The following is a 25,791-nucleotide window of genomic DNA, read 5'->3' as shown; positions in this document are numbered from 1 at the left end:
GTGGCAGGTTCTATTATTGCTCAGCAAATGTTTCTTCAGCCTCCATGAGAGGAGTAGACTTCAACTCATTGATGTCAGGCTTGCCATGTGACTTGCTTCAGCCTATAGCATGAGAGCAGAAGTGACAGCTTCTCAGTTCAGAACGGAGGCTTCTGTTGTCCACCACAGAAGAGCGTGCCCTGGCTGGCTGCCACCCTTCAGCCTGTGAATCTGGATGAAGATTCACGAGCCAGACCTGAACCCAATCCAAAGCCTAGGGCCAGCCTTGCTGGCGAAGCCTAGCTAAGGTCAGCCAAGCTACCTGCTGACTCGTGAGCATGAAACAAATGTTTGCTGTTAAAGGCCACTGCGATGTAGGAGATGTTTGTTACACAGTATGATCACAGAAAAGCTTGACTAATACAGGGACCACATATGTCCAGAAAGACTTGTGTGTACATGGGCAAATATTTTCCGAGACAGAGTCTCCAGCAGTTTGTATTAAAACCCAAGGGCCAGGCTGGGTGTGGTGGCTCACATCTGCAATCCTACCACTTTGGGAGGCTGAGGCAGCAGCAGGATCGCTTGAGGAGTTTGAAACCAGCCTGGCTAATGTGGCAAAATCTCGTCTCTACAAAAATTAGCCAGGCGTGGTGGTGCATGCCTGTAATCCCAGCTACTTGGGAGGCTGAGGTGGGAGGACCACCTGAGCCCAGGAGGTCGAGACTGCAGTGAACTGAGATCGCACCATGGCATTCCAGCCTGGATGAAAGAGCAAGACCCTGTCTGAAAACAAAAACAACAACAACAAAAAGAACCCCAAGGGCAACAAAATGTTGTCACTTATAAGAACTCTCACCTTCCCTCAGGCCAGAGGCCATGTCCTATGGCCAAAGACAAGAGACAGCCAAACACTGTTCCTTCTCTCTGAAATATACAAACAGGCTGTCTCTCGCACAGCTGTGGTAAGAGTGTGAAAGGTATAGCCACTCTGCTGGGAAATTGGGCAGGTCATTTCAACGTTCTAAACACCCTTCCTCCCTAAAGTTCCACATCCTGGAAATCTGTCCTCCAGCCTACTGCAACAAATGTGCAAAGACATGTCAACAGGGATGTTAACTGCGGGACTGGGTCACAGCAAAAAAAAAAAAAAAAAAAAAAAAAAGAACCTGAAAAACAACTCAATGTCCATCAACAGGGGATCGGTTAAATAAGCTCATAGCACCTTCATGCACTGGAAATTATTCAGTTTTTTCTTTTTTTTTTTTTTTTTTGAGACGGAGTCTTGCCCTGTCACCCAGGCTAAAGTGCAGTGGCGCGATCTCAGCTCACTGCAACACTCGCCTTCCTGGGTTCAAACAATTCTCCTGCCTCAGCCTCCCGAGTAGCTGGGATTACAGGCACGTGCCACCATGCCTGGCTAATTTTTGTATTTTTAGTAGAGATGGGGTTTCACCATGTTGACCAGGCTGATCTTGAACCCCTGATCTCAAGTGATCCACCCAGCCTCCTAAAGTGCTGGGATTACAGGCCCGAGCCACCACAGCTGGCCTTATTCAGCTTTTAAAAATAATGAGGTAAATCAACACATTCTGAAATGGGAAAGTACCTAAATCTATTTTTAATTCACGTGTGAAATTATTTGTTTTATTTTATTTATTTATTTATTTATTTATTTATTTATTTTGAGACGGAGTCTCACTCTGTCGCCAGGCTGGAGTGCAGTGGTATGATCTCGATTCACTGCAATCTCCCTCCCAGGTACAAGTGATCCTCCCGCCTCAGCCCCACGAGTAGCTGGGACTACAGGCGCCACCACACCTGGCTAATTTTTGTATTTTTAGTAGAGACGGGGTTTCACCATGTTGGCCAGGCTGGTTTCGAACTCCTGACCTCAAATGATCCACCTGCCTCGGGGCCCCAAAGTGCTGGGATTACAGGCGTGAGCCACCGCGCCCGGCCGTATTTCATATTCTTAATGGAGACATGGCTATAGAACATTTCAAAGGTCACTTAACTGAGCAATTAACAAATGTAGCTGTGATAGCTTCTGCCCAGAAGTCAAGTCCATAATTATTTGCTTACTTGTCTCACCTTGCCCCCTTCCTTCTTCTCGTACAGTTGACCAGAGGATTCCTAAGGGCAGGTGATCTTTTGAATTTTTCACAAGTAGAGTGCCTTGCCCACATAAGATGCTCAATAAAATATTCATTGCATTGAAGGAAAAAATATATATATGTGTGTGTGTGTATATGTGCCTCGATTGTTTGTTAGCTTCCTTTTATTTTTACTTTTTGAGACAGAGTCTCACTCTGTTGCCCAGGCTGGAGTGCAGTGGCACCATCTAGCTCACTGCAAACTCCACCTCCCAGGTTCAAGTGATTATCATGCCTCAGCCTCCTGAATAGCTGGGATTACAGGCAACTGCCATGATGCCTAGCTAATTTTTTTTTATTTTATTTTTATTTTTTTTTTAGTAGAGATGGGGTTTCACCATGTTGGCCATGCTGGTCTCAAACTCCTGCCCTCAAGTGATCCGCCCACCTCGGACTCCCAAAGTGCTGAGATTACAGGTTTGAGTCACTGTGCTTGACCAGCTTCCTTTTATTTTTAATTTTAATTTTTTAAATTTTTATGTATTTATGTATTTATTTATTTGAGACAAGGACTCACTCTGTCTCAGGCTAAAGTGCAGTGGTGCAATCAAAGCTCACTGCAGCATCGAACTCCTGAGCTCAAGCAATGCTCCTGTCTCAGCCTCTGAATTAGCTGGGACACAGCCTGACACACTGCCAGGCTAATTTTTTTTCTTTTCTTTTTTTTTTTTTTTTTTTTGATACGAAGTTTTGTTCTATCGTTCAGGCTGGAGTGCAGTGGCACAATCTCGGCTCAGGGCAACCTGCACCTCCCAGGTTCAAGTGGTCTGCTGCCTCAGCCTCCCAAGTAGCTGGGATTACAGGCATGTGCCACCATACCTGGCTATTTTTTTGTTTTGTTTTGTGTTTTCAGTAGAGAGAGGGTTTTTCCATGTTGGCTAGGCTAATCTTGAACTCCTGACCTCAGGTGATTCACCTGCCTCTGCCTCCCAAAGTGCTGGAATTATAGGCGTGAGCCACTGTGCCTGACCGCCAGACTAATTTTTAACCTTTTTTTTTTTTTTTTAGAGACAGAGTCTTGCTCTGTCACCCAGGCTGGATTGCAATGGCATGATCTCAGGTCACCACACCCTCCACCTCCCGGGTTCAAGCGATTCTCCTGCCTCAGCCTCCCGCGTAGCTGGGATTACAGGTGCCCCGCCACCACGCCTGGCTGATTTTTGTATTTTTAGTAGAGACAGGGTTTCACCATGTTGGCCAGGCTGCTCTCGAACTCCTGACCTCAGGTGATCCGCCCACCTCGGCCTCACAAAGTGCTGAGATTACAGGCGTGAGCCACCTCACCCGGTCTTAAATTGTTTTTTCAGAGACAGTCTCGCTATGTTGCCCAGGCTGGTCTCAAACTCCTGGGCTCAAGCAATACTCCCATCTCAGCCTCCCAAAGCGCTGGGATTACAGACGGGAGCCACTGTGCTTGGCCTTAGCTTCTTCTTAAATGGCAGCAATTTGAGTAGTGAGACTAGGCAGAAGCACCCCTCTTTGTGTTGGGAGTCATGCAAGTGGGAAGGGCATGGCTTTGAGGCAGACAGCTTTGGGTTCAAATCCCAGCTCTTCCACTTTCCCGCTGCATGACCTCGCAGCACATCAATAACCTCTCGAAGCCTCAGTTTCATGAACTGTAAAGTCGAGGGTCTCAAAAACAGGCACCACCTGGGTTTGTTGTAAAATATTAGGAAAAAAAAAAAAAAAGGCCGGGTGCCTGTAATCCCAGCACTTTGGGAGGCCGAGTTGGGTGGATCACATGAGGTCGAGAGTTCGAGACCAGCCTGACCAACATGGAGAAACCCTGTCTCTAATAAAAATAACAAAATTAGCCAGGCGTGGTGGCACATGCCTGTAATCCTAGCTACTCGGGAGGCTGAGATAGGAGAATCACTTGAACCCGGGAGGTGGAGGCTGCAGTAAGCCGAGATCCTGCCATTGCACTCCAGCATGGGCAATAAGAGCAAAACTCCGTCTCAAAAAAAAAAAAAAAAAAAAAAAGGAACAAAAGAGCTTAGCCCAGATTCTGGCATAACAGCGCTGCTCTGATGCACTATGTGCTTTACCTACATTCTCCCCAGTCCTCCCATTTTACAGAGGAAGAAACTGAGGTCCCGGGGGGACATGGCTTATCTAGGTTCACACTCCTATAATCTGGATGGGTGAGTGGAAGAAGGAGAGTGAACTCCTAGACAGGGATGCTCCTGCCCTCCTCTCTGCCCCAAACCTGCCAAAGCCTTCAGGTTTAGAAATTCAGGGAGTGTCTGGGGTATGAAAGGAATTTTTGCTGCCCATGGTCTAACTTTTATTCATTCAGCACATCCTGAATTCTGGGTATATCAGTTGGCATGCAGTTCTCCAGGCGATCTATGCCTTTGCCAGTGCTGTTGCTTCTGCCTGGAATGTCCCAGCCCTCCCTCCTACTCATCCTTTAAGACTCAAGTATCACCTGTGGGTCACTCCCTCTCTCCCCCCAACACACACATGCACACACCAGGTTGAGCAAAGCACCACCCACCTGGGACTTATCCTGATGACAGGCTATAGTGATAATAATCATACCACCCCTTACAGAGCATAGACACGGGGCCTAGCACTGTCCATACACTGCTTCAGTAAACTCACATAAGAACCTTTTGAGAATGGGAGTATCCTATCATGAGCCCTTTTTACAGATAGGGAAGTCGAGTCTCAAAACCATAACCATGCCCAAGGCCACAGCCAGGAGCAGGCAGGGCCAGGGTTTGCCCTGGACTATCTCTGGCTGATTCCCTCCCTCCCTTCTTTTTTTTTTTTTTTTTTTTGAGACAGAGTCTCCCTCTCTCGCCCAGGCTGGAGTGCAGTGGCACTATCTCGGCTCACTGCAAGCTCTGCCTCTCCAGTTCACGCCATTCTCCTGCCTCAGCCTCCCGGGTAGCTGGGACTACAGGCACCCGCCACCACGCCCGGCTAATTTTTTGTTTTCGTATTTTTAGTAGAGACGGGGTTTCACCGTGTTAGCCAGGATGGTCTCGATCTCCTGATCTCGTGATCCATCCGCCTCGGCCTCTCAAAGTGCTGGGATTACAGGCGTGAGCCACCACGCCCGGCTGGCTGGCTCCGTCCCTTCTATCTGCCTCCTCCTGGAAGGCTCCTTCAATTTATCCCTTCCACACCCAACTGAAACCCACCTTCCTCTGTTGCTTCTCTACGGCTTAACCTGAACCCAAATATTCACTAGTTGCAAGTTGGAAGGGAGTTCAAATTCCTGCTTTGCCACTGCTGCCTGGCAAAGGCCTCACAATGCCACAAAGGCCTGCATCAGTGAAATGGGAATAATGTGCCCCATGTCTCCCCACAGGAAGTCCTTGAGGACTGGCATGTTTTATACCTACCCCTGAATAGGCACAGGGTTCTAAAGCAGGTTTGCTAAACTGAATTCAGTACTGATACCACTCCCTCTGAGGGGTTTCCTTACCCCAGGTAGACTGTTACACCCACCTTGAGGAAGGGATCTTCAAAGTGAGTGGCTCTCTAAATGTAACACTGATCAATGTCAAAGTTGTCAGTGAACACCCCTCCAACACCATTGGTCTCTACGTCCAGTCCACCGCGCACCACGGTCTCTCACCAGGATTTTTCTTTTCTCTTTTCTTTTTTTTTTTTTTTTTGAGACGGAGTCTCACTCTGTCGCCCAGGCTGGAGTGCAGTGGCATGATCTTGCTTCACTGCAAGCTCCGCCTCCCCGGTTCATGCCATTCTCCTGCCTCAGCCTCCCAAGTAGCCAGGAGAACAGGCACCTGCCCCACGCCTGGCTAATTTTTTTGTATTTTTAGTAGAGATGGGGTTTCACCAAGTTAGCCAGGATGGTCTCGATCTCCTGACCTCGTGATCGGCCTGCCTTGGCCTCCCAAAGTGCTGGGATTACAGGCGTGAGCCACCGCGCCTGGCCTCTCACCTGGATTTTTCTAGCAGCCAGCTTACTGGCCCCCAGCCTCCTGGCATGACCCTCCGATCATCCAGCCTCCCCACACCAGCCAGGGCAAGCTTCCCAAAACACACATCTGACCCTGCCCCTCACCTGCAGAGACCCTTCCACTGTGATCCACAGCGCCCCACGCTCCAGGAATAAAGTCCAAACCACTAAGCATGGCTGGCCTGGCCCCAGTCAACATCCTAGGCACTCACCTACCTCCAGGCTTCTGCACAAGCTATTCCATTTCTGCAGCCCATAACACCAACCTCTTCCCACTGGCTGTCGAGAAAACTAAACTCTCTGACCCTCATCCCTCCTTATAGCCAAAGGCATCAGCCCCTCCTCCTATGATCATAGTTCTCCCCTTCCAGACAAATGCATATGTTCACAAAGACTTTCAGGGCATAAAGTATCCCCTTAAGGATGTGGCTGCTAGCCTCATCTTTGACACAGTGTCTTGAAATATTTGTTGAAGGAACAAATGATAAATAAATGAATGAATGCACATATAAAATATCCCTGTGAGGCTCTGTTTCTGAGTTGGTCAGAGATGTAGCTTGGTGAGGAGAAATGCTCAGAGCCAGACAACTGGCTCCTTCATTCTCCTGCCAAGGTCAGCCTTCAATAAAAAACAGCCCCGGCCGGGCGCAGTGGCTCATGCCTGTAATCCCAGCACTTTGGGAGGCGGAGGCAGGAGGATCACCTAAGGTTAGGAGTTTAGGATCAGCCTGGCCAACATGGTGAAACCCTATCTCTACTAAAAATACAAAAATTAGCCGGGCAGAGTGGCGGGCATCTGTAATCCCAGCCACTCCGGAGGCTGAGGCCGGAGAATCGCTTGAACCCGGGAGGCAGAGGTCGCAGTGAGCCGAGATCGCGCCATTGCACTCTAGCCCGGGCTGCAGAGCGAGACTCCATCTCAAAAAACAAAACAAAACGAACAAAAAAAAAGCAGCCCCTAGGACCTCCAGTGGGGGTAGGGGCAGCTTCCAGCCTCTGAACCTAGGGTGAGAACTGTATCCCCAACATCAAGAATCAGTACTAGACTGCAGGGCAAGCCGACTGCTCCATAGCTGGAAAGTAACTCCAAGAGGACAAATCCTGAGTTGCCCTAGGCCACACCATTTCTACAGTGCTCCTGACATAGGTGCTCAATACACGCTGGTTGATGGAGCCAGCCAGTTCATGTGCCCAGCTGAAATGTATGTCCAGACACTGCATTGAAACTCTGCACTTCTCTTGGGTAATTGCACCCTTGTCAAGCATGCAAATCCTTTAAAAAGGATCCCCCTGCCAGAACCACCAAGATCTGGGCTTGTGTCTGTACAAATTCCTCGGGAACTGTCCCTGGCTGCAACAGGAAGGAAGGAGGCGCCAGAGTCTGGGGGTGCACACATGTTTGTCCAGGAACCTTGATGGATTAGCAGAGGGAAAGCCAGACCAAGGGAGAAGCTTTGTCCAAATGTCTTGGTTACTCATTAGCCAAACCTAAGAGCTTCTCTCTGCAAGGGGGGATCAGAGGGGCAATTAACCCATTTGGAAGAAAGGTTAAGCTAAATAGCTCTCTAATCCTGCGGTTTCAAAAGATAGCAAGTAGGGTTTCTGGAATCTTTAGATACTGTAAGGCAAGCACAGGGGATGGGGCATGGGAAAGGAGAGGCCATAGACTGAGGGAGGCACTGATACTTATAGAGCCCCTACCTGTTTCATACCCTTCATTCCGATCCATCCTAGGCCAAGGCCATTTTGCCCAGAGGGTCCCTATCTGGATTCAGATAGGTTAAGTGTTTTGCCCAAGGTCACAAAAAAGGTGCAAAGAAAGTGTTTTTCTTTGTGCAACAGGTACAGTCCTTTCCCTTCCAAAAGATAATGGCTGCTCCTGGCTAGAGAAAGTTCAGTCCCGGCAGGCAGGAAGCCCTAGCCACCTAGGCGTCGCGCGGTGGAGGTCACACGCCTGCTCCGGGACTGGACAAACAGCAGGGTTTTAAGGCGCGGCGTCCCCACTCCCAGGCGAGTTTGTGCCAGCAGGGTGTGAAAAGGTCAGGCTCGGGTGGGGGTCAACGAGCCGCTTCCCATCCCGAGGGCCCCACCCGTGAGCCCGGGTGGGCCGCGCCGCCATCGGGGCGGGGACCACGCGGGCCTGCCTGGTAACAGGGGGACTGAGGCTTAATCCCATCAGGGCGCCTCCGCCCTGGGAAGACGAGCGGAGGGGGGGCGCAGGCCAGGCCGAGAGGACGTGTCCGGAGCCTCCGCGTCCGAGGGGCCCCGCGCGCCGCCCCTCTCACGCCCCCCGAACCACCCCGCTGTCCTCCGGGCTCCCCTCGACCAGGGTTCCGTCTCGCTCGCCGCCCTTGCTTCCCACTGTCCACCTCCGGGGCCTCCAACCCGCACAAATGTCCAGACCCTAGCAGCTCCAGACTGAGTAACCCAGATCTCCAGCGATCCCTCAGCTCCTAGCCACGGGATCTCTCTGAATCCATTCCCAAGGCTCAGGCTGGCGTGGGAGGAGATTGATCCTCTCGCTCCCAGTCTCGAATCACCCTCCGCCGTCACCCCTGACTGGGGATCCAGTGGGACCCCAGGCCTCCAGCGCCCGATCCCCTCCAGGGATCGACTCCCAAGTCGCCAACCGGGTGGCACGTGATCCATTGGTTGCCCTGTGCGGGATCTTCCCGCGGGATCCACTCTCAAGTCTCGGGAGACGGATTCCCCGGCTCCCAAACCGGGATCCTCCCTCCCCGCAGACCCGGAGTCTGGGGAAATCCTCCGGCTCCCCGCCTCTTCCCCGGCCAACTTTGCCAACTTTTCTCCCGGGGCCTCGGCCGGGCAGAAACTTGGCGGCCCTCGCCAGCCGCCGTCACCCCCAGCTACCTCGTCGGCCGGGGACAGGAGGCGGCCAGCCGGCCCCCACTGCCCGCAGCCGCTGCGCAACCTACCGTGGAGCCACCGCCAGCCCGCGCCGCGCCGCCACCTGCCCGCAGCCCGCGGCACCTGCCCTGGGAGCCCGCAGCCCCGCGCAGCCTAGCCTGCTGGGGGCGGGGCCTCGAGCGGGGACGCGCCCCCGTCACCATGGGAACTGCCGCCGGCCGCGCCTGCGCGGAGGGGAGCAGAGCCGGCAGGACCCGAGTCGGCAGTGGCGCCTGGGCCTGGGACCTCTCCGGCGGGTCAGAGGTCACGACTCGCTTGGACACCCCTGCCGGAAGCGCTCCCGCCCCTCGAGGCCCGACCCCGCTCTGTCCAATTGGGAACTTTGCTCCGGGTCCCCTCCCGCGTTCCCTGGATGTTCCCCAGTCACCAGCCAGGATCCCCCGCCACCAGCACCGACCCGCTGCCCAGCCGGCGACCCCGAGAGCCTAATGCAACCCAGGAATTCAGGAGGCGCTCCATAAATGTGGGCCCACTGACTTGCCTGGGCTGCTGGTGCCGGCCCGGGGGCGGGCAAGGTCTGTGCGCGGTGCTGGCGCCTCCTCGCGCCAAGCAAGGGCACTGCACCTGAGAGTTCGCTGGAGCGCCTACAGTGTGCGCATCCTCCTGCCATTATGTTGTGGGTGTGAGTTGTGGGGTAATGGGTACAGGAACTTGTGGACAAGTTGAGAGAATCGTAGGAAGTCGCCTCTGAAAGAGAAAATACCTGTTCTGTTATCCTTTACTCATTTCATTCAGCAGATCTTTATTAAGCACCTGGGTGCTGGAGAACCCAGTGGTGGGCAGCTGGCAAAATCCAGGCTGTTGTGCAGCTTACAGATATTGAAACAAATAATTTCACGAGTATATCGAATTGAATCTGTGACATGTGCTCCTATGGGAAATGTACAGAGCATGAATAACTGGAGGACCTAAAATCAATGTGCCTTTATTATAAGCAAGATAGACCTCAATAAAAAAAGAGAAAGAAAAGGACATCACAGGCTGCGCACGGTGGCTTGTAATCCCAGCATTTTGGGAGGCCGAGGCGGGTGGATCACCTGAGGTCATGAGTTTGAGACCAGCCTGGCCAACATGGTGAAACCTTGTCACTACTAAAAATTACAAAAATTAGCTGGGCGTGGTGGCGGATGCCTGTGATCCCAGCTACTCAGGAGGCTAAGGCAGGAGAATGGCTTGAACCCGGGAGGTGGAGATTGCAGTGAGCCAAGAGCGCGCCACTGCACTCCAGCCTGGACGACAGAGCAAGACTCCGTCTCAAAAAAAAAAAAAAAGAAAAAGACATCACATTGTGTGGCTTCAGGAGGATTGGTGGGGAGACTTCTTGCCTCATTTTGCTCTTAAATTGTTGGGTGTGTGTAAGAAACAAGGGTAGCTCCTGTTCTCCACACCGTTTGCACTGCAACCCTTTTGAAGGTCTGATCATCACTGTCAGACCCAGGCAGGGTAAACCCTGTTTACCAAACAGCAGCCCGAGAACCCCCAACTGACTTGTGTACAGTGCTGGAACCCAGGAATTGGGGGGCAGAGGTCCCATGAGGTCTCATGTCTCAAGACATTCTCCTTATCATCTGGGCATCTTGAGTACAGTCATCAAAAGGATCAAACCCAGTCGCTTTTACAGACGACTACCACTTCCAGAGAGAAGTCTGTGAGTAGGAGACCAGGAACGGCTGGGTTGAAACTTAAAATCCTTCAAAATCCATGTAAGTCAGGCCTTTACATGACGTGTATGTTATACCAGCAAAGGAAAATCGTTGATTGTCTGCTCTTCTCTCTAGACCTCCTGGAGGAAGGGACTTCTGTCTCCCTTTCACCTCCGATTCCCAGTGCCTAGAACAGGGCTTGGCACACAGTAGGTGCTCAAAGAATGTATGCTGAGTGCATGAATGACCAACAGCTGATGACATGCCATCTGCTGCCCCTCCTCCCTAACCTTAAGGGAACTTCCTGTCTCTCCTGGGCAAATCTCCATGAACCAGAATGCGTAGGCTGGGGGTTCTGTTCAATGGAATGTTCCATGTTTCTCAGCTCCCCAGCCAATGCAGGCTTCCACCTTGGCATCGCCTCTCCATTCCAGAACATAAGGATGGGAGGGGACAAGACAGTCCTCCTCCTGCCACCCCCAATGGAGACTCAAACCCAGACACGTCCCCAGCCCTGACCATCAACCCTACTCTCCACCCCAAGAGATGCCCAGCCCAGACCGGGTGTCAGCTCTTCTATCCCTGTCAAGCTTTAAGGGGATTCCAGAGGTGCTGAACTACAACTCCCAGAGTCCTCCTGAACCTGGACCCAGAAGGGGCAGGACTTCCTGGTCAGCCCCCGCCTTAGCTGGTTCCCCCTGCATTCCTGTGTCTTCCCACGTAGGTGAGAGATGCCAGCTCACACATACCCAGAGGTAGACCCTGACCAAAGAGGTGTCAGGTAGTACAGTTTCCGGAGGCAACACCCCTCCCTCCCCCAACCTCACCACTCCCAGCCCTGGCTTTTCTTTTTCTAAGAATAGAGCACAGTGCTTCCCAGGGATTTTCCCAGAACCCTTTCTTCGCAGTCTTTTGTCCCCTCCTCCAGAAGGTCCTGATTAGCCTGTGTCAGCTCTGTCCAATAGAACTTTCTGCAACGATGGAGATGTTCTATATCTGCACTGTCCAACATTAGCCACAGATGACTATTGAGCACTTAAAATGAGGTCAGGGAGACTGAGGAACTAAGTTTTACATTTTATTTAATTTTAATTAGTATAAATTTTAAAATCCACATGTGGCCCTGGCTACATGTGGACAGTATAGCTCTACACCCCACACACCCCTTGCAAAGACCATGTTCATACATTTTTGTTGGTGCATATTTATCCATTTTGTTTTTCCTAAAATTTATCTGCATGTTGAGTGTGAGAGCCAGTATGTTCTTTGAAATGTTTTCCCTCAACACTAGTCCTATGCCCATGCCATTACCCCCACCAGGAAGTCTTTGCCCTCTGCCTCCCCATCATCTAGTTAACAACTAAATGTCCCTCAGATCTTAGCTTCTACATCAGTTCCTCTAAGAAGCCATCCCCAACCACCAAAACTGATTAGATGTTGCAGAATCTGGGGCTGGTGCCCGCACTCATTAAAGTTCTGATCACACTGTAGTGTAATTGCCCAATTACTTTTCACTCACTTTCTAGGCTGTGAGGTCCTTGTGGGAAGAGACTAGCGTAGTACCTGAAACAGAGTTGTCACCCAATAAATATTCATGAAGTTCAATGTTGCATAAATGTTTTCACATGCTGGAATCCAGCGTTTGGTTCACGGTAATAATACTAATGAAGGCTATCATTTATTCAGCCAAATATTTTGCCTGTGCTATCTCATTAAACTCCACAACAACCTATAAAACGTGCTCTATTATTATTATTACTTAATTTTTTTCGAGACAGTCCCGCTCTGTCGTCCAGGCTGGAGTGCAGTAGCACAATCTTGGCTCACTACACAGCCTCGCCCTCCTGGGCTCAAGCCATCCTCCCACCTCAGGCTCCCGAGCAGCTGGGACTACAGGCATGCGCTACCATGCTTGGCTAATTTTTGTGTTTTTGTAGAGATGGGATTTTGCCATGTTGCCCAGGCTGGTTTTGAACTCCTTGTTCAAGCGATTCACCCACATCAATCTCCCAAAGTGCTAGGGTTACAAGTATGAGCCACTGTGCCCCGCTGAGATGCTCTATTATTATCTACCTTTTACAGATGAAGGATCTGAAGCTCAGAGAGGTTAAGTAAGTTGCCCAAGGTCACACGGCTAGTATTTCAGCCTGGCTCCCTGGAAAACAGAGCCCAAGGCAAATTTTATGTACTAATGCTTTATTAGGGATAAAATTCCAGCTCAGTAAGGGTGAAGGGAAGGGGACTTCAAGGCAAGGGAGGAGGGAGAGCAAATATAAGACATGCCTTACTAGGCTGGCTACAGAAGCCACATGAAACAGACCATGGAAGGAATGAAGGAAGCGCGAGGACTTCATCGGCTGGCTCCCTATTGGTGCCTTGCCCTACCCAGAAAACACTATACTCTCCCCTTGTCCCCACCTGGAGATGGCTTTCCCCTCTTTGCTCAGCCCACCCAGCAGCCTGGAGTGAAAACTATTTATTTAAGGAAGTGGGAAGGAAAAACCACACACACACACACACACACACACACACACACACACACACCCTCAGACCAGTTCATCAAGCATGCCCTTGCATTGTTCTACAAGCTAAATTCTTCCTTCAAAGGAGAGGAGAATTTTATAAGGTCACAGACGTGGATCCAAAGCCGGAGCCTGAGCAGAGGTGGCCACGCTGGAGGGTCTTGACCTAAAGTGTGGTGAGTCTGGAGGGACAAGTGACCTGAGGTGAAGAGTGAGGAGGGAAGGAAACTGGGATAGCACAAAGCATGTTCAGGGGCTGTTACAGGCTTCAGGGGGCCCATGAGCCTCTGAAATGACATACAATTGTGTGTGTGTGTGTGTGTGGGTGCATGTGCGCTCATGTGTGCATGCTTGCTTATGTGAGAGTGCACGTGGAAACATCCATAGTTTTGTTTTCTGGGGTTTTGTTTTTTTGTTTTTCTTTTTTTGAGACAGAGTCTTGCTCTGTCGCCCAGGCTGGAGTGCAGTGGTGTGATCTCGGCTCACTGCAACCTCCGCCTTCCGGGTTCAAGTGATTCTCTTGCCTCAGCCTCCCGAATAGCTGGGATTACAGGCACCCGCCACCATGCCCAGCTAAGTTTTGTATTTTTAGTAGAGACAGGGTTTTGCCATATTGGCCAGGCTGGTCTCGAACTCCTGACCTCACGTGATCCTCCCGCCTTGGCCTTGCAAAGTGCTGGGATTATAGGTGTGAGCCACCACACCTGGCCAACATCCATAGTTTTAAATCATATCTTCAAAGGAATGCATCAAAGGGTTAAGTCCCACAGACCTTCCTTTTGTAGATGGGGAACCTGAGGCTCAGAGCCGTTACATAATTTGTCCTAGGTGGCACAGTCAATCTGTGACAGATGCTGGAATAGATCCAGAAATTGGACTTACCTGGCTGCATAGCCGGGAGAATGTGATAAGAGATAAAAGTCCTTCCCAGACCCAGTTTGCCCATCTGTGCATCTCAGCCTGGACATGGCCTGCACCCCCCAGGCTGGACTGGGTGCCCTTCCTCTGTGCTTGTCCCCAGTGTCACCCCAGGCTTTTTCATGGTGTGGAGCTGTGTCTGTACTCATGCCTGTATATATTGATTGATGGGTTGGGGAAGATACACATCTCAAGCTTTGCTTACACAACCTCACACTCAGACACCTCCAGCTGCCCTAGTAAACATGTTCCTTCTGCAGGTTCTCCGTCCCAGGTCAAAAGCCCTAGAGGCATCCTTGCCTCTTCACCTTCCCTCACACCCCAGGCCTATTCTATTAGCAAATCTGATCAGCTTGACCTTTGCCCTTCAAAATCAATCCAGAATCTGACCACTGTTTGTCCTCCTCCCCTAACCCCACCTCCACGTCCATCCACATCCACCTTTGTCTCTTGTCTGACTGACGAGTCATCTTCTGAAGGCTTCTCCCTCTGCTTCCCTTCTGCCTGTTCTCCACCCAGGAGCCAGAGTGGTCTTTTGAAAACCTAGGATGGTTCATGTCATACCCCTGCTAAAGACCAGCCACAGACTCCCTACCACACTCACAAGTGAAAAGCCAGGCTAGGCACGGTGGCTCATGCCTATAATCCCCAAACTTTGGGAGACTAAAGCAGGAGGATCTCTTGAAGCCAGGAGTTCAAGACCAGCCTAGGCGGCCAGGCGCGGTGGCTCACACCTGTAATCCCAGCACTTTGGGAGGCCAAGGCGGGCAGATCACGAGGTCAAGAGATCGACACCAGCCTAGCCAACATGGTGAAACCCCGTCTCTACTAAAAATATAAAAATTAGCTGGGCGTGGTGGTGCGCACCTGTAGTCCCAGCTACTCAAGAGGCTGAGGCAGGAGAATTGCTTGAACCCGAGAGGCAGAGGTTGGGGTGAGCCGAGATCGCGCCATTGTACTCCAGCCTGGCGACACAGCAAGACTCGGTCTCAAAAACAAAAACAAAACAAAACAAAAAAAGACCAGTCTGGGCAACATAGAGAGACCTCATCTCTACCAAAATAAATAAATAAATAAATAAATAAATAGCCAGGCATGGTGGTGCATGCCTGTAGCCCCAGCTACTTGGGAGGCTGAGGTGGGAGGATTGCTTGAGCCCCAGGAGGTTGAGACTGCAGTGAGCTGTGATTGTGCCACTGCACTCCAGCCTGGGCAACAGAGCAAGACCTTATCTCTGCTACAAGGCCCACCGCTCTTTCCTACCCTCATTACTTCTAGTCACATGGGCCTCTTTGCATCTTCAAATGTGCCAAGGGCACACTCCCCTCAGGGCCTTTGCACCTGCTCCCCACTCTGCTTGGAATATTCCTCTGACACCTCTCCACGTGGCTCCCTCCATCACCTTCTTCAGGCTCAGCTCAAAGGTCACCTTCTCATGGGGCTTTCCATGACTATCCCCCAATTACCCAATCACTTGCTATCTCCCTCCAACGCTTCATTTTTCTCTAGGGCACTTATTGACATCTAACATATTACATATTGACTTGCTTATTTCCTCCCTGTCTCTCTCTCCCTCCAGAGTCTAAGTTCCATAAGGAGGGGCTTTTTCTATTTTCCTCACTGCTGAATCCTCCAGGACCTAGAACAGTTCCTGGAACATTGTAGACACCCAATAAATATTTGTTGAATGAGTGAGCACATGGACATATTGCTATATTTTGTTGGTCTGTCTTGCCTGCAAAACTCTAAGCTCCTTGAAGGTGGGGACTACGTTCTGTTCACCACTGTATCCTGGGGGTAGGGGGTTAAGAGATCACGTTGAGCTGGGCACATTAAAGTTGAATGAATGATTGATCAACCCCTCCAATTTACAGAGAAAGACATAGAAGCCAGAAGAAGAAAGAGACTTGGCTTGACATATCAAGTCCCTAGCAGCCACCTCTAAACTCCCAGTCCCATTTCTCCTCCTGAGATTCTGCCTTTGTATGGCTTCTCTGGAATCATCCCTGTCCCCTGGGCAGGGCAGGCATGAGAGCTGACCATGCCCTAACCTTGGGCAGCTCTAGTAAGCCGTTGGGTTCGTTGGCCTTTAAATTAAATCCTTAATATCACTTTGGGCTTAGGGCCCAGAACCCGAGCCTGATTCCCAAAGTATGAGTCTCAGTTCTATGGCTTGCTTCCTGAGCCTCAGTTTTGTCATCTGTAAAATGGGAACAGTGATAATAGTATCTATAATAGTATCTATTGCATCAGGTGGCCATAAGGCTTATAGGTAACAAGTGCTTACCTATGCAAGTGCTTAGACCGAAGCCTGGTGAGTGCCCAGAAATTGTTGACTGCTATTAAAAGTTAAGCACTGAGCCAGAGGAGAAAATATTCAGTCCCTTTCAAGCTCTCCTTAGGTGGATTCCAGCCAATTGCAGCCTGGCCGGATGTGGTTTCGGGTTATAATGCCTCATTTAGGTTTCTGGGCACCTGGACGGTTGACGTGATTTTCCCAGGTGACATTGAGCATTATCTGGAGAACAAAACTCCTTTCAAGGTGAGAAACGCCTGGACAGCCACTGGCGCAGCCAGAGAGAGGCACAATCATAGGCCTAGGTGGATTCAGCTCTCCCAGGCTTCCTGGCTGGAATTACACCCCTCACGATCTTGCCAACCCAAAGGAGAGGCTGATTTTGGTGTAGGGAAAACACCACCACCACCACCAAAAAAAACCCCATAAAAATACTGTCCCCTCTCACTCAAGGGAGGATATTTCACTTGCTGGCGAGCAGCCACGAGGTTTTTCTCATCTCGGGGTAAAAAGCCCGTGCAACTTGACCCAGATATACCTGCCCAGGTTTATCTCTGCCCCTCCCCCAGCAACACACACACACACACACACACACACACACACACACACACACTTTATCCCCTTGAAGCTTCACAACAACCCTCACTCCCATTTTCCAGAGAGGTGAGGCCATCTCCCCAAACTCCTATAGATGGAAAGGGGAGGATCTGGGCTTCTCTGCCTTTTTCCATCCTATCACCCTGCCCATTGACTGATTCCAACACTGTCTGCCCCTAGTCCAGACTAAGGGATTCATAATCTTCTTGTACAGATGGAGAAACTGAGGCCTAGAGCAATGGGCCTAGAGCCACTTGCCCCAGGTCCCGCACCAGGGATATGGTGGAGTGGTTTGTTGGCCTCTAACCCCAGAATTCCTGCCATGTTTAGTGGGTGGCTGGGCTTAGATGGCCAAAGTGAAACCCAAGGTTGTGCCGCAGGTGCCTGGCAAAGCTGGCTAGGTGCCCTTGGCCTGGTTGGCAGCTCAGCTGCTTTTGACCTTGAGTGCCCTTGGGCAGGCTCACCCTTCTGGGCTTCCTTTCTGGCCATCAGTGGCAGGATTGGCTATTTGTTAGCAAATCACCTTCCAGCCTCAGCCATGCCGTGAAACCATGACTATTATTAAAGTAAGACTTGACTCTACATTGACTTACTTTTATATTAAAATACATTTGAGGCCGGGCGTGGTGGCTCACACCTGTAATCCCAGCACTTTGGGAGGCCGAGGCGGGTGGATCACAAGGTCAGGAGATCGAGACCATCCTGGCTAACAGGGTGAAACCCCGTCTCTACTAAAAATACAAAAAATTAGCCGGGCATGGTGGCAGGCGCCTATGTCCCAGCTACTCGGGAGGCTGAGGCAGGAGAACGGCATGAACCCGGGAAGCAGAGCTTGCAGTGAATGGAGATCGCACCACTGCACTCCAGCCTGGGTGACAGAGTGAGACTCCATCTCAATAAATAAATAAATAAATAAATAAATAAATAAATAAAATACATTTGAATTTCGGCCAGGTGCAGTGGCTCACGCCTGTAATCCCAGCACTTTAGGAGTCCGAGGCATGCGGATCACGAGGTCAGGAGATGGAGACCATCCTGGCCAACATGGTGAAACCCCATCTCTACTGAAAATACAAAAACTAGCTGGGCGTGATGGCTTGTGCCTGTAATCCCAGCTACTCAGGCTGAGGCAGGAGAATCGCTTGAACCAGGGAGTCGGAGGTTACGTGAGCTGAGATCGCGCCACTGTACTCCAGCCTGGAGACAGAGCAAGACTCCGTCTCAAAACAAAACCAATGAACAAACAAACAAACAAAAAAATTTGAATTTCCATTGGAAAAGCAGTATCATGCCAAAAAAAAAAAAAAAAAACAAATATACGCAAAATCAAACCACATTCACAGATTCTCACTAGAGTCTTGCTATGGACTGAATATTTGTGTCCACCCAAAATTTATATGTTGAAACCCTAACCCCCAAGGTGATGATATTGGGAGGTGAGGCCCTTGGGATCTGCTTCAAGGGAACCCAAACCAAGACATCCATGGTGTTTCAGTCCAAAAGTAAGACGCAGAATGCAATACGTAATGCTAGCCTGGCCAACACGGTGAAACCCCATCTCTACTAAAAATACAAAAATTAGCCAGGTGTGGTGGCATGTGCCTGTAGTCCCAGCTACTCGGGAGGCTGAGGCAGGGGAACTGTTTGAATCTGGGAGGCAGAGGTTGCAATGAGCCGACATGGCACCACTGCATTCCAGCCTGGCCGACACACAGCAAGACTCTGTTTCAAAAAAAAAAAAAGATAATACCATCTGCAGCAATGAGAAATGCACGCATACAGCACCGCACCAATTTTGCAAACCTAACTCCACACAAAATGACATACATTAAATAATTAAAATAAAAAAAAACAAAGTGGCTGCTATAAACAGCATCAGTGTTGCTTGAAGCCAGCCTGGCCAATATAGGGAGACCTTGTTTCCACAGAAAAGAAAAAAGGTTTCTAATTAGCCACATGTGATGGAACGTCTCTGCAAAAAAATAAAAATAAATAAAAATTAGCTGCCCCAGTAGTCCCAGCTACTCAACAGGTGGGAGGATCGCTTGAACCCAGGAGTTTGAGGTGGCAGTGAGCTATGATCATGCACTGCACTCCAACCTTTTTTCTCTGAAAGAAAGAAAGAGAGAGAGAGGGAAGGAAGGAGGGAGGGAGGGAAGGAAGGAAGCAAGGAAGGAAGGAAGGAAAGAAAGAAGGGAAGGAGGGAAGGAGGGAGGGAGAGAGAAGGAAGGAAGGAAGGACGGAAGGAAGGGCGGGCATATGTGTGTGAATTATTATTTTTTTTTTTTTTTTTTTGAGACGGAGTCTCGCTCTGTCGCCCAGGCTGGAGTGCAGTGGCGCGATCTCGACTCACTGCAAGCTCCGCCTCCCGGGTTCACGCCATTCTCCTGCCTCAGCCTCCAGAGTAGCTGGGACTACAGGCGCCCGCCACCGCACCCGGCTAATTTTTTTTTTGTATTTTTAGTAGAGACGGAGTTTCACTGTATTAGCCAGGATGTTCTCGATCTCCTGACCTCGTGATCCGCCCGCCTCGGCCTCCCAAAGTGCTGGGATTACAGGCGTGAGCCACCGCGCCGGGCTATGTGTGTGAATTTTTAAAAGGTGCCCCGACTGGGTAGAAGCAGCCCTTTAGAACAGAGGAGGCTCCATTTAAGAATGGATAAATAGGCCGTGCGCGGTGGCTCACGCCTGTAATCCCAGCACTTTGGGAGGCCAAGGCAGGCGAATCACAAGGTCAGGAGATCGAGACCATCCTGGCTAACACGGCGAAACCCCGTCTCTACGAAAAATACAAAAAATTAGCCGGGCGTGGTGGCGGGCGCCTGTAGTCCCAGCTACTCCGGAGGCTGAGGCAGGAGAATGGCGTGACCCCGGGAGGCGGAGCTTGCAGTGAGCCGAGATGGCGCCACTGCACTCCAGCCTGGGCGACAGAGCGAGACTCCGTCTCAAAAAAAAAAAAAAAAAAAAAAAATTTGATAAATGAAAGAACGAACGAACAAATGAACAAATGAAAGTATGCACGGAATATGAGAAGAGCCCTGCATGGACCAGTGAGGATGATGTGCCATGCAGAAGGTGGAGGCGCAAATGTTCAAAGGTCTTTAAGGGCTAACATTTATTCTAGGACTTGGGGGTTGTACTTCTAGAATTTGCTAGGGCAAAGTAACCCCCACTACCAGACCACAGTTATTAGTACCTCCCATTTGCATCTCCAGGCTCAAGGGGGGCTGATGATCTGGGGTCTGATCATAACACCAGATCCCTGGCTAGGGAGCACCTGGGCCAGCCCCTTTCTCTCCTTGTCCCTGCAGTCTCCATTAGTAATCTTCGCTGTTGACCCCTAGGTCAGCGATACTGCCTAATGTCGAGCAGTGTGTGGGTAGCTCTGGGGCTCTCTCTGACCTGCACCTCAGCCTTCAGCCTCATCTCCCCTGCCTGGTTCCAGACCCCGACCTTCTCCTTTGGCATCCTCACCTACTGCTCCTGGCCTCAGGGCAACAGTTGGAACCAGAGCTGCGTGACCTTCAGTTCCCTGGAGGATATTCCTGACTTTGCCTGGAAGGTGAGAGCTGGCTCACCAAGTCACTGGGTCTTCAGGGGCTCGTTTAAACTCATTAAGGCAGGAAAGCTGGCTGAGCGGAATTCGAGGAGGCTTTCCTCACTGCCTGAGTGTCCCAGTGGCTTCGAATTTGCCATTACTCTCCTTAGAACTGAGCATAGAAGTTCTTCAACCTGACAGCCCTTCAGAAACACCTGTGCAACTTTGCAAAAATGCCAAGTTCTGTGCTCCACCCGGAGCCCCTGTCTCCGTAGGCGTGGAGTGGGGTCCGGCTACTGATAATTTAACAAACATGCAGGATGATTCCAAAGGCAGCTGCCAGCCAATATAGCACCTTCGTGCAAATTAGGAAAAGGTGCCCCTTCTTTAGGATGCTCTACTGCCATCTGCTGGAAAGTCACTGTAATCAGTTTGCAAATCTATGATGGCCCCCAATGTGTCTCTGAGAGTTGTGCAGTATACAACCTGCACGCTCTTACCTGGCCACCCTCTAAACACTGCTAGGTTTAAAAATGAAAGCTAAGGTGTTAAAGTCCCTGATATGATGCACATTGCCAAAATCAACAATGGGGAGAATGGGAAAGGACTCCTAGTCCAGCACCTCTAAGGAAGAATATACAGCCTTCAAAATTGATTGTTATAAGGGTGATGTAACAGCAGCTACCAGGTGCCTCTCCTGATGATCCTGGCATGTAGCAAGTGCTTAATAAAGGTACTATATGCTGGTCAGTCAATGTGGATCTTCATTCTGGCTCTACCACTTAATTACCCATGTGTTCTGAGGCAAATGACTTCAGTTTCTTGGACTTTTATTGGAAAATTTATTTTCTTGGACAGTTTCTTTTTATGTAAAATGGAGATCATAATAGCACAAACCACATGCTGCGAGGACTCAGAAGCTGGTCAATGAGCAGGGGAGCATCCACCTGCCCCTGTCCCAGCCAACACCCTTCCTTCTGTCTCTTCCCTGCAGGTCTCAGCTGTGATGCTCCTCGGAGGCTGGCTCCTGTTGGCCTTCAATGCAATTTTCCTCCTGTCTTGGGCTGTGGCCCCCAAAGGGCTGTGCCCAAGGAGAAGCAGTGTTCCAATGCCAGGGGTGCAGGCAGTGGCAGGTAAATCCAATGCACAGGCACATAGTCAGTGCTCTAGACATGTTTATGGAATGAATGAATGAATGAATGAATGAATGAATGAATGGAGTCTGTGAGCAGAGCCTGGCCTGTCGGGTCAGACCTCAGAGATAAACCCTAGGATTGTTGACTATTCCTGGTCCTTTGGCAAGCCAGAAATCAGGGGGAGGGAGAGATGGCATCCTTAGTGTCACCCATTACTGCTCTTAGCTGACCCAGTCCTAATAATCTGTCCCCCTTTGTTTCTCTCTCATCCATCCACTTCATGTCATCCTTACCAGGGCCACCATACACAGTTGGGGATGTTGTGCACTGTGCAAGCATGCCCAGCTGAGAACTGAGAAGATGCTGAAATCTAGTCCATACTTCACTTGCTAAACTGTGAACCTGCAAGACTGCATCTCTTGAGAAGGGTCACTTTTCTGTAATTTATACATAGCTTTTGAATATACTAGCCAGGTCTTCATTACAATCCTCATTCAATTAATGCTCCACCATCTCTTGCCTGGATTACAGCAATAAGCACCTCACAGGTCTCACTGCTGTCACTGCTCCCCCTTAGTGTCTATTTGGCCACACACTGGACAAACGAGTCCTGTTAAGCTGACATCAGATCATGCCACTCAGACTGGCTTATCCACCCTCCAATCACTTCCCATCATACTCGGAGTAAAATCTGAACTTCTTACCGTAGCCTATGAGGCTCCACCTAACCCAGTCCCCAGTCCCTCGCCAACCTCATCTCTTCCTTCCTCTGCCAGGCTCAGTGTGCTCTGGCTATTCTGATTTGCAATCTGTTGCTCATATACACCATGCTTGTTCCCTCTGCTGGACTCCTCTTTCCCCAGATTTTCGCAGGTCTTGCTACTCACTTCATTACGGGCTCTGCTCAGATATCACTGCCTCCATGAGGTCTTCCATGACTTCTAGCTAAGGGATCTTCCCTCTCCTTAGATTCTCCATCTTCTTACTTTGCTTTATATTTTTCATAGCACATACTTACCTGAAATATCTAATCTGCCTACTTGATTATTGTCCCTCTTTCTCCAAAGAACATCAGCTCCATGAGGACAAGGACATGTCTGTCTGCCTTGTTATCACCAGCCCCTAGCACAGTGCTTCATACATAATGGGTGCCCAATAAACATTTGCTGAGTCAATTGATGGAGACATGATCCTTGTCCTAGGCTTGCTTGCAGTGTCTAGTTAGTTGAGGGGGGGGGGGTTGGAGGGCATCAGTCAGTGGATATTTCACATGGTGGGGATGAGCAAAGGATGCTAGAAAAAACTCCAGGAAGCACCTGACCCAGTGCATGGATGGGCCCAGTGTATGGATGGGTTAAGGCAAGCTTCTTGGAGGAGGTCCCACCTGAGCCAAGTCTGGAAGGATGAGTAGAAGTTAGCCAAGAGTACAAGGGCATTTCTGGTAATGGGAACATGAAGAACAAAGGCATGGAAACAAGGGAGCAAGGCATGTGCAGGGAACTGAAAGTAGACAAGGGTGGCTGGAGAGCAGCAAGGGAGGCCAGGGGGTCTTCTGATTTCTGTTGAGTGCCTTGGAAGCAAGAAGGTGTCCAGTCATTTCATTAGTATCATTAATGCCCACTGCAGCACCTCTAACAGTTTTGATGAATGAACACGTGATTGCATGGGTGAGCTGGTGAATGGATGAATGAATGTGTTGATAAGTGGATGGATGAACTGATGGATGAATAGATGGATACATTGGTAGATGGATGGATGGACTGGTGGATGGATGAATGGATGGATGCAAGGATAGGAAAAATGGATAGAATGGAATATAGTTGGATGGATGTAGGATGAGAGATGGGTGGATGGATGGATTGGTGGGAGGCAAGTGGCTAAGTAGGCAGATGGACAGATGAATGGATGAGTGAATAAATAGGTGGACAGAGGGATGGAGAGAATAAGTGGAGATGAACATGGCTGAGTGGATGGATGAGCAGATGGACAGAAGGGTGGAAGTGTAGAGTGAGTGAGTGAGTAGGTGGATAAAAGGAGAGATGAGCTAATAAATAAGTGAATGAATGGATGGATGGGTTAGGGAATTGCATAAATGAGTGGGTTGGTAAGTGGATGGATGAACAATGAATGAATGGGTGGATATTTTAGTGGATGGATAAGGAAAATGGGTATACTCGATGGACGAATGGAAGATGAGGGTGGATGACGGGTGGGCAGATGGATGGGTGGCAGGCAGGTGGTTAAGTAGGAAGATGGACAGAAGGATGGATGTGTGAATGGATATGTAGATAGAAGGATAGAGAAAATAAGTGGGTAAGAGTATGTTTGAATGGATGGGTTAGTGAAGGGACAGATAGTTGGAAGCGTAGTTGAATGAGTGGGTAGACAAAAGGAGAGATGAGCCAATAAATAAGCAAATGAATGAATGAGTCGGTGGATAGGTGGATGGGTGGATATAGGGTGGATGAGTCATGGGATGGAAAGTTAGTGAGGTGCCCCTTGGCCAACACATTGTCTTTCCTATGTGCTATCTCCAGCTACTGCCATGATTGTGGGTCTGCTGATTTTCCCAATCGGCCTTGTCTCCCCATTCGTCAAGGAAGTGTGCGAAGCCTCCTCCATGTATTATGGTGGGAAGTGCCGGCTGGGTTGGGGTTACATGACTGCTATCCTCAATGCAGTCCTGGCCAGCCTCCTGCCCATCATCAACTGGCCCCACACGACCAAGGTCCAAGGGAGGACCATCATCTTCTCCAGTGCCACCGAGAGAATCATCTTTGTGCCAGAAATGAACAAATAAAAATCTCCTGGGAGTAGCACAAAGGGGACACTCCAGAGTTTTATGAAATCATCATGTAGCCAACTTCAAATCCCATCTCTGCTCCTTCTTGCTGTGTGACTTCAGGCAAGCCACTTTACCTCTCTGGAACAGTTTTTTCTTCTGGAAAATGAAAGTTGAAATCATACCTACCTCATAAGGTTGTTCTGAGAATTCACTGGAGATACTCTATGTAAATAAAGCACTTTGCACCATGTCTGGCACATAGCGTTCAATAAACATTGGCTACTATTATTACAATCCTTACCTCAAGGACTGTGCTGAGAAGTCAACATCTTTATGAAAACTGCCCAGGCTAATTCTGAGTTCATGGTTGTCACTCGAAAACTAAATTGTTTAATTGGCATGCGCATATTCTCTCTCCCTTCTCTTTTTATAATTCTTCCTTGTTTTAGATAATTTGAAAATTATTTATTTTCTCATCAAATATTTAGTGACTGCCTATTATGTATAAGATTTTGAGCCAATAGGCTGGGAGCAGTGGCTCACACTTGTAATCCCAGCACTTTGGGAGGCTGAGATGGGTGGATCATAAGGTCGGGAGTTCGAGACCACTCTGGCCAATATGGTGAAACCCCATCTCTACTAAAAATACAAAAATTAGCTGGGCGTGGTGGTGCATGCCTGTAGTCCCAGCTACTCAGGAGGCTGAGGCAGGAGAATTGCTTGAACACGGGAGGCGGAGGTTGCAGTGAGCTGAGATCACACCGCTGCACTCCCACCTGGGAGACACAGGGAGACTCTGTCTCAAAAAAGACAAAAAAAAAAAAAAAAAAATTGAGCCAATGTTGGGGTGGGGAGAAGGAGTTAAGGACCTTTCTCACCCCTTATGCAAATAATCCCATTGATGTGGAAACTACACTGTTACCTGGGACCCTTTAGAATCCATTTCCAACCTCTCTCTTCAGGCTCTTGTCACCCACCCAACCCCTGTGCCTCTCCTTCTAGCCACAGTAAACGTCAAAGCCCACAGAAGTCCTATTCCTGTGGCACGCCAGGACTCACCAATTGCAGGCCTCCATGACAACTGTTTCAGCACTGACCGAGTGCTTAAGTTTAATGTTAAAAGCCAGTGCCCTTATACAAAGGCTGGAATGTAACAAAAGCCCACCAAGAGTTTTGCCTAGGCCTTTCCTGGGCCTCAAAGCATGACAAAATAACAAAGGAATTCTTAACACTACCCATTTTAGGATTAAACAAGTTTTACTGGGGGTCTGAAGAAACTCCCCAGGCCTCCACAAACAACTTTATTAGAGGTCTGAAGGAACCCCCCAAATCCCCGTGATTTAGCAGGAGACAAGA

The 25,791-nt window shown here is 49.7% G+C and overlaps 2 protein-coding genes across 6 annotated transcripts in view; one reads left to right on the top strand and one right to left on the bottom strand.

Annotated features, from left to right (window-relative positions):
* Positions 1 to 9,112, bottom strand: part of KIAA1671 — a 245,237-nt gene extending 236,125 nt beyond the window's left edge. The window contains exon 1 of one of the 5 annotated variants that reach the window (XM_054675950.2): positions 9,009 to 9,112. The gene's annotated coding sequence lies outside the window, so the exon portion shown is untranslated. The remainder of the gene's footprint in view (positions 1 to 9,008) is intronic. The other 4 variants (XM_009438006.4, XM_054675952.1, XM_054675951.1 and 1 more) reach the window with 4 other exon arrangements.
* An 11,208-nt stretch (positions 9,113 to 20,320) lies between these two features.
* LHFPL7 (LHFPL tetraspan subfamily member 7) lies at positions 20,321 to 24,644 on the top strand. The gene is made up of 3 exons (XM_054675949.1): positions 20,321 to 20,538; positions 21,509 to 21,647; positions 24,188 to 24,644. Exons 1-3 carry the CDS (start codon positions 20,338 to 20,340, stop codon positions 24,448 to 24,450), a joined length of 603 nt encoding a protein of 200 aa, XP_054531924.1. The 5' UTR covers positions 20,321 to 20,337; the 3' UTR covers positions 24,451 to 24,644.
* The last annotated feature ends 1,147 nt before the right edge of the window (positions 24,645 to 25,791 follow it).

The sequence above is a fragment of the Pan troglodytes genome, chromosome 23 (genome assembly GCF_028858775.2).
Source record: "Pan troglodytes isolate AG18354 chromosome 23, NHGRI_mPanTro3-v2.0_pri, whole genome shotgun sequence".
Taxonomy (NCBI): Eukaryota; Metazoa; Chordata; class Mammalia; order Primates; family Hominidae; genus Pan; species Pan troglodytes.
Note: the sequence above shows the minus strand (reverse complement) of the source record. Positions and strands in the feature narration are given on the sequence as shown.

Bases quoted from the DNA above. Each gene is read 5' to 3' on its own strand.
- LHFPL7 (XM_054675949.1), top strand. From the start codon at position 20,338: ATGTCGAGCAGTGTGTGGGTAGCTCTGGGGCTCTCTCTGACCTGCACC. The intron at 20,539-21,508 runs GTGAGAGCTGGC...TCTTCCCTGCAG, and splicing joins TTCCTGACTTTGCCTGGAAG to GTCTCAGCTGTGATGCTCCT. The intron at 21,648-24,187 runs GTAAATCCAATG...TGCTATCTCCAG, and splicing joins AGGGGTGCAGGCAGTGGCAG to CTACTGCCATGATTGTGGGT.